The sequence below is a fragment of the Condylura cristata genome, unplaced genomic scaffold (genome assembly GCF_000260355.1).
Source record: "Condylura cristata isolate star-nosed mole 26May11 unplaced genomic scaffold, ConCri1.0 scaffold00006, whole genome shotgun sequence".
Taxonomy (NCBI): Eukaryota; Metazoa; Chordata; class Mammalia; order Eulipotyphla; family Talpidae; genus Condylura; species Condylura cristata.
In genome coordinates, this window is record NW_004567107.1 from 4,130,763 (window position 1) to 4,139,448 (window position 8,686).

Genomic DNA, 8,686 nt, shown 5'->3' on the forward strand with positions numbered 1-8,686 from the left:
CCTGCTTCAGGGCTCCTCAGCCACTTCCTGGCACCCTGCATGACCAGAGCTTTGTGGCAGGACTTCCCTGGAAGGTGCCTCCTCCTAGGGGCAGTATGGTCACATGTGGGAGGTGGCGTCAGCGCTGCCTTGGGTGGGCACTCTCCACAGCTGCCCTGAAGGAAACCACAGCCCTTTGCTCTGATCACCTTCCCCACAATGCACTAACGTGACATTGGCAGCCCTGGACAGTTCTGAGGTATCCTGAGACAGGAAACCAACCACGAGGCGTCAGCACTTGCCGAGACAACTTGGTTCATTGGGGACAAACTAGACTTCATCATCAGAGGTGACTAGTGACAGCGGCTCAGGAGGCTGGACATTAAAAGCATGCTGCTGGCATAGCGCAGGATGTTTCGGGGGGGGGGGTCCTCAAGTTGCCATAAGCTGAATGTTAACTAATTTAGGAGCAAATAAGTTTCTGACTGTAGGTCAAAGGTTTGAGGGGGAAAATGAGCCAAAGTTGCCTCTTTCTGAAGGGTCTGTCTTTATGGTGAGGATCATTATTCATTCCCACAGCCAAAAGAACAAAACAAAGTATGTGGAAGAAGTCATAAGAGCTTTTCAGGTTTGCTTGTGAAGTGTCACTGCCTCGAGCATCATGAAGGGAAAGAGGTTCAGCAGCAGTAGAATGGACCCACCTTTTCTACTGAACCCCAAGCAGGGCAAACATACAGGGAACCCACGTCCTGGGCTGATGGATGGCCTTCTCATGCGAAGGCACCAGACTGAAATCCAAGTTCCTCAACAGAAAATAGTGTTCCAGTCTCCAGCTACTACTGTGTCAACCATCTACCCAGTAGGAACCTGGATGGGAATGTGTACTTTACTTTTTCCTTCTCTACACTGGACAAACATTTAAACCTGTTTTCCTTGTGGCCTCCCTGGTGGCAATCTCAAGCTATGGGTAGCCACTGCACCGTGAGTTCAATCCCTGGCCAGGGAGGTGACCATTATGGCACAGCAGACCTCTCCTGTCTCCACAATCGGCTGTGTATTTCAGTAGATCCACCTGTTCTGCACCCTCCGTCTCTAGGGGAATCCTCTCACCCCTGCTTCTGGCCTGTGCCCTAGTTCTTGTATGCATAAAATACATTGTATGCATTAAATACATCTTTATAAAAAAAAAAAAAAACTCTTTTCCTTGATATATCTGAAAAGACACCAACTGGTCAAGTTGGAATTTACCTTCCCCTCAGGAATGCAGGAAATCCACATGGAAAAGGGTAGAAGAGGGCTCTCCCTGGTGGCACAAGGGGTTAAAGCACAGCTCTAGAAGTTATCCCCTGGCGCAGACCTCTCCTGTGTGGCCTGCTGCTCTCAGCCCTGTATTTCAGTCCACCTGCCTAGTCTGCTCCCACTCTTCTCTCTGATGAATCCTCTTACCCCCTGCACCTCTGGCCTGTACCCCAGTTCTTGTATGCATATATCTTTTTAAAAAAAAACACACACACATACACACACACCAGTGAAACACTGCAAAATAAATTTAGTTTCAACAGTGGAATAGCTAGGCTTGTCTGCTAAAGGACTGGCCTTCAGGAATGTATCGTTTACTAGTCAAAAAGGATTTGTAACAAAACCTAACCGAAAAGGCAGAAAAGTCGTTTCTGGGACCAAATAAATGGAACCCTGAAAGCAAATGATATAAACACTAACGAGTGGCCTCCCTGGTGGCGTCAATGTTAAGCTAGTGCCACCAACTACAATGGCACCAATGTAATGGCCCGAGTTCACCCCCCCCCCAGGGAGTGACCTACATGGCGCTGCTGACCCCAGCCGTGTATTTCAGTAGATCTGCCTGTTCTGCTCCTCACTCTGGCAAACCCTCTCACCCTCAATCTTCGGCCTACACCCGTTCTCTATGCAAAAATAAAACCTTTTTAAGAAGCAGTGGGCCCTCCCTGCTGGCACAGCGGGTTAAAGCACAGCACCACTAAGCCAGCTGCAGCTGCTTCAGCCAAAGTTTGATCCCCTGATCCCCGGCGAGGGGGCTGACCCACATGGCACAGCAGACCTCTCCTGTCTGGCCTGCTGCTCCCCTCACCAGTGTACCCTGCACTCCCTCCACTAGCCTGTTCTGGCTCCCCACTGTCTCTGGTGAATTCTCAACAACCCTGCACCTCTGACCTGTACCTGTTTTGTAAGCATAAGCAAATCTTTTGAAAAATGAAAAAGCAGTAATGACAAATTGCCAAATCAATCCATGGATTGTTTAGCCCAAAATGTTCTCCCAAATCTACCAAGTGCAAACCAAACCAAGCTTTAGAAGCCTAACAACCTGCAGTTTACAGCCAGAGAGGGCTGAGACACAGGCCAGTTTATCTGTTTTAATGAAACCAGAACACTGGAGGGACCTCCAAGGGCGGCCGCAGGTAGTGTATGAAGATCTGGAAACTGAATATAAAGTCAAATAAACCTATTCTTCTTTAAGCCATGAATTCTGGTAAACAATGTCCCCTTTCCCCATGAAAACTACCTGATCACCATTTGCTAATTTAATATACCCTTCCAGGCGCTTTCATTCACTCGCCCTTTCCAGCAGAGCCTGCCCAGAATCCCGTGGTACATCTGCAGGAAAGAGCTACTCAAGACTCTAGGGATCATGTAGCTCACCGCCCGTATGTGCAGGAACAAGGGACTCTAGGGGCAAGTCTTGTCAGGAGATTCCTGACACTCCCCAAAATGAGCATTATAAAGCTTGCGACCTGTAACCTGCCGGTGCTCAGCTTTCCCACACCTGAAGTTGTAGCCCACTTTGTGAATTGTCACCTTAATGTCAAGTGAGCTGAAGCGATGCTCAGTCCTGAAGTGCTGTATGCCAGAAGCCTTGTCCATGACTGCGTGCAGTATGTACCTTTGCAGGCACCTGCGCTGCTGCTGTGCTTGTTTCCCACCCCCTCCCCCCGGACACTAAGACCGCAAGCAAGCAGACAAAAACTAGCTCATCTCAATCCAAAGTAACATTTCTCTACAAAACAAGGAGAATGACCCCAGTCAAAAAAAAACTTTATGTTCCTTTATTGGAGCAAGATTCCTGACCGTAATACAGTGATGTATTTACTAAACAGAGACCTGTGCAGAAATTACATACTATCCATCCAGACAGGTTTGATACACTTTGCCTACTGATGGGATAGTTCCATTTATAAAGTTTTATACATCAAAAAGCTTTGAATTTGACCAGGCTGTCCATTAATTAATCTCTGAAAAAGTTAAGTGGCATTTAATTTCAGCTACTTTATTTTACAGCATTAAAAAGCCTATATGCATTAGGTAGCTTCTCAAAACGTTATCATTTAGCGGACAGAGCAGAGCCCACCTCACCCAAATTCACAGAGATGGGTCTCACTGAGAGCTGGATGCTGAATAGCTGGTACTTTGAGACAAAAGTACTCCTGAGTTTTACTACCACCAAGTCGGACTTCTGGCTCCATGAGCCCACCGGCCACCGCGGCCACACCTCACAGAGCCAGTTGCCAGTAGCCGCCCCGTGGGTAACTTGGCATCAGGCACCAGGTCTGTCTGATGGTGGTGGCAGGCACTATTATGTCCAGGTAAATAAAGGCCTGTTTCAAAACTCCAATTCGATACAACTTATGGATACAACATAACTCAGAACTGAGTTAGAGCAATCTGGTATCTGGCATGATGAGCCAATTTTCATAAACTGACCATGTTGTACCCATGATGCTCCCAGCTACGGGGACATTAATACATTGATTCAAATCCCTTTACTCAGTCCACATAGCCCTGAGGTCATCCTGCAAAGTGCGTATCAAAAAATACGAGTTAAGGTGACAAAGTTTGACAATATGTTACATCAGTCAAACTTGGAAAGTCATTAAGTATATCAGTTCTGAGAGAAAAGCATCAAATCCTTTGTGTACACATTTAGTTTTATTGTAACAAAGCAACTTGTACACTTTTAACGTTTAAAACTGAGCATCATCTTTCCTTTCCAGTGAAACAAAAAGAAAATTTAAAAATAAACAGGAACAAAATTACAATAGAGAATGTCAATTCCAAATAAGATCCTACAGGTTCTGCTGATTCTCCCATTGAGTGGCAGGGCTCAAGTCATCATTAGGAGAGAATTTTATTTTAAAAGTGTCATCTTAAACTGCAAGGATGTCCGTTAAACATCACAATGAAACATGCCAAAGGAGAAGCCATGTTGTCAAAATGCCCACTTAACCCACCCAAACATCTCAAACCCACCCTTTTGCTGACCTTCTATACCCCCATTTTTTTAAGTTTTTTTTTTCTTTTTTTAAACAAGAGAAAGTAGACAGATACATGTTGGTAAATGCTAACTGTCCATATTCACATAGAGACACAGTGTAATCTCTGAGCCCAATATACAGAGAAAGGAGGAAAAAAGCTAGAATTCTATGCACTACTACACAGGGGCCTAGCACCCTCCAGCTTCCAGCAGAGCTAAGGGAGCAGAAGGTTTTTCTTTTTTCCCACAGAGCACGGTGGTGTTGATTCCATAGTTTTGTTGAGACAGGAAGGGATAAAAATGAATTTGAAACAGAAAGGAGTAGAGATTCTTTTCCCAATGTATTCTGCTCAAGGTTATTTTCCCCCAAAATAAGTTGAGAACCATGGTATAAAGGAGAGAAAAGAGACCTCAAAAACAGGGTGACTGAGCACAAGGGGGGGGAAAAAAAAAAAGACTGCAACTTGCTCCCAGGGACTGGAGAAAATTAAAAAAGGTTGGAATCCATCAGTGTTCCATTAGTCATCTTCTCCTTCATCCTCCTGTAAGAAAAAATGGGAGGGGGGCAATTAATCACACTTCAGGGTTACTTCTAAGGTCTTCTCCCGAAGTTCGCATGGCCCATGATGGATTCCACAGAACACAGACGACCTGCTACAGGGCTCTGGCTTTATGAGCCTGGGCATCAATCTGCATCAAACTGATGGTTAAGGCCCAGCGGTATGTTCCGTCAAATAAAGTCAACTCTGTAACGCTAGCCAAATCACTGGGAATCTTTCAGACAAAAAGATCTAAAGCAAAATCCAACCAATCCCAATGTAATGCTTTGTTTCACAAAAGATGCTAATTATCTGCGGGTGATTTCTCAGTACTTGACCTCCTGCATTTTCGATGTTGCTTTCATTAAATACTGGTTAGAGAAGGATGGCACGGATTAGTAATAGCACTAACCACAAAACCAGAACTAGTTAAATCATTGTTATGAGTTTACCGAACTCTCTTCAATCTTCACTAAATTACCTTTACCACGAATTCTCCCACAAATTAGTTGTCTGTTCCATTACACTATATATATATATATACACAGACACACACACACACACATTTTGGGTACAATATATATTTTTATAGTATATCTACTCTACTATAGACATATGTGTGTGTGTGTGTGTATATATAAACCGCCCAAATAACTTGGTGAGTAACTTTAAATATCGTCTTTTTGGATATAACCAATTTTCTTTTACCTCTCCTTCCTCCCCCTCATCATCATCTTCATCTTCTTCACCTTCATCCTCATCCCCTTCTTCATCAATGTCTTCCAATCCTTCTTCTTCTTCATCATCATCATCATCTTCTTCTCCTTCCCCTTCTTCATCATCCATGTCAGGAACCTTCAAATTAAAGTCTCTGTAAGAACTCATTTTCAAACAAACAAGTGAAAACTTTAAAAAAATAATAATAATAAAAAATAAAAGATTCTCAACTCACCAAGTAGTACTGTAATGGATTTGGCCAGATATCGTCTTTGATGACCTCTCCTAACTCGTCTGCACCTGCATCAGAATGGTCAGTAAACCAGGTAAAGAAGCTCTCTGGTTCCTCGTGCTGTCTCTTCCTGCTGGCTTTATTTTGTGTTTGACTTGAACGTTTCGTCAAATCCTAAACAAGGATGGAACGATTTATAGCACATGCCCACAGCTCTGAAATTATGGTTTTAACAGAACTTTAACCCAAAAGAAAACAAACCAAAACCAGTGAACGAAGAACATGAGGATACTAGCTGTTATACTGATCTGAAAGGAACATAGTTTACAGCAGATTGAAGAGATGTATCCTCAATTTCTAGATCTGTAAAGAGTATTGTCAAATTTGTGTGACAAACTTGTCCTGAAAATGTGTCGTATAAATTTGGCTTTTGCAAATCTTTCTACCATTATCTCAACACAACATAATTTAAAATACATTTATCTCTCAAACGCAGACAAGGACTTACATAGAACAATTCTTCAAAATCTTGCTCTGTCATAAAAGAACGCAACGCCCAAACCATAGTCTTTATCTTTAACAAACTGCAACTTTTTAGTTTTAGGATCTGCCTTTAAAATGGCAAAGCACCAAGCACTGGTAAACGATTCAATATGCAAAATGTCATCTTTACCCAACTGGCCTACCTTTCCAGATTTCCATTTGATTTCAGTGGACTTTGAAGAGGGATCACCACTCTCATTCAGATGAAATTCTTTGGAGAGAACTTTATTTTCGAAGTAAGGGTTTTCATCAAAATACTGTAGTAAATAATTGGAGAACTAGAAATTAATACCAAAAGATCTTCTAACCAGACCAAATTATTTCCACAGTGGCAAACAAGATGCATTACTGACACTTACAAAATCTATTCTGTAACCTGATTTAATATCTTCAAATTCTGTCACTTCAACTCTTGTCAAATAATGCAGTGCCTCTTCATCTTCCTCCCCAAGCAGTGCAGACACTAGAGGTCAGGAAAATATAGGTCAAGTGAATATTAAAAAGGAAAGGCCAGTACTCGTGTGACTTCTTTTAAAATTTCCTAGATTTAGTATCTTTAGTGTCATAAACATATTAGCTGATATTAAACGGATCAAGAAAGGAAAAGAAAGCTTTAACTCGTAAGTCTTTGCCTAGTATTTCAACTTCTGCATAATCCCAACAAGTCCGCCCCAGTGTTCACCAAGGCCCTCCCTTGTGTAACAAGTGGACATACCTTGTGGATGGTTGACAAATGTTGTTACCCAAAAATTTGGGATTTTGGCGATCAATTCCGACCTCTTCTGAAAAAATGGTTGGCGGAGTTTGTTATATTTCTGTTCTACTTTCAAAATCTCCTCACTGGCTTGTTCATTAAGTCTGAAAAATGTTAAATGAAAAGACATGTTGACACCAATGGTATCTGACATATGCAAGAGTTACCCAGAAGATTATTTTATTAGCCTTAGGACATTAAAAAGTACCTGTTTATAACGAGTCAGCCACCATAAAGATTTCGTACACCTGGTCACTTGCATCAAAACTAAAATAACAATCTGACCTATATCACAACTCAACTGACATTTCCTACCATTCACAAGCTGAGTATTTCGGCAACACTGTTTCGTACATCTACTCTACCACACCAGGCTACTATCAATTGTTTCTCTCACGCAAATCAAGTAAAAAACAGTTACTAATCAAGCAACAAAGTTGTAAGTGGGAGCCAACACTTGAGGTCGGAAGAGGGATCTATGGTTGTCTCCACATTCATTTCAGACAAATTGTAGCTTTTGAAAGCAAACTCTATCTTCACAAGGTTAATCAAATGACCCTACATTTATTTCACAGAAAATTACCATTGCATTATATCAAACTAAGTTATAATCATCTCCACTGAGCCAGTGAATACTATTTGACCACAGCAGTTCCAATAGTTCCCAGGCTGCAAGATGCACCTCATAGCTTTTCTAAAATAAATGAACAAAAGCTCATTACCTGTCTATTTCATTTTGTACTTCATCAATATGTTCAATTGCTTCTTGTTGCTCTTTTTCTGAAAGAAAAAGATGGTAAGACTCAGTATCAAGCAGAAGACTACTCAGCTAGTTCCCCCAATGTCAACACTGTCTGTGATGGGAATTTATCAATAAAGCTGCTAAAAAAGAAACCGCCCACTGCAAGGCATGCTCTCCACGTGTTCCATGTGTGTGGTTGACAAATTACTTTTTAATGATGTCTATTCACGAATCATGCGGTTAGGCTACTCAAATTGCTTGTAGCACTTTTCTGAGTCCCATTACAAGAAACTGAACAAGTGCTAAAACGTTTTAGGAAGAAACCACTCCGATATCCACCCAGTTGGCCACGACCCGCAACAGACCAGTTAACCACAACACCCAAGATAACCCGAGACGGCAGCAAAGCCGGCACCTGCCCACTGGGCTCCTGGGCACAGTCCCCAAGAAAGTTAGCGACACCGCCGTGCTCAGGCCCGGCTCCGCGACGCAGACACGCCTACGAGGGCAAGCCTGGCTCTGCCGCCACCGGGCACGCCGACCTCTCGGCGGGGCCGCCGACCTCCCTCGCCCCTCTCACCCAGCCGCGGAGGGCTCGGCTGCGGCCTCACCTGCCCGGACAGCACCCGCGCCGGCGCCGGCCCGGGCCAGAACACCGCGGGCCGCGGGCGGGCGCAGGGGGGTCGGGGTGCGACGGCAGAGGCGCCCTTTTGTCCGGTGAACCCCGGGCGAGCTACGAGGCGAGGTGGGCGTGAAGGGGCCCGGCCGCGCGCCTCATTTCCGGTAGCCCTCCGGCTCTGGCCGGCCCCGGGCGGAGCGAGCCCGGCCGGACCGGCCGCGCTAGGCCTGGCCCGGCTCTCGCGAGATGGCACGTGAACTGGGACCCTGTATCCAG

The 8,686-nt window shown here is 44.2% G+C and overlaps 1 protein-coding gene across 1 annotated transcript in view; it reads right to left on the minus strand.

The window, feature by feature from the left end:
• Positions 1–3,037: 3,037 nt before the first annotated feature.
• Positions 3,038–8,686, minus strand: part of SET (SET nuclear proto-oncogene) — a 6,576-nt gene continuing 927 nt past the window's right edge. Inside the window, exons 2-8 of the mRNA XM_004677273.2 lie at positions 7,772–7,829; positions 7,011–7,153; positions 6,655–6,758; positions 6,439–6,552; positions 5,756–5,926; positions 5,512–5,658; positions 3,038–4,806 (exon numbers count right to left, since the gene is read on the minus strand). Of these exons, the coding sequence (XP_004677330.1) occupies positions 4,783–4,806; positions 5,512–5,658; positions 5,756–5,926; positions 6,439–6,552; positions 6,655–6,758; positions 7,011–7,153; positions 7,772–7,829 (761 nt within the window). The 3' untranslated portion in view covers positions 3,038–4,782. The remainder of the gene's footprint in view (positions 4,807–5,511; positions 5,659–5,755; positions 5,927–6,438; positions 6,553–6,654; positions 6,759–7,010; positions 7,154–7,771; positions 7,830–8,686) is intronic.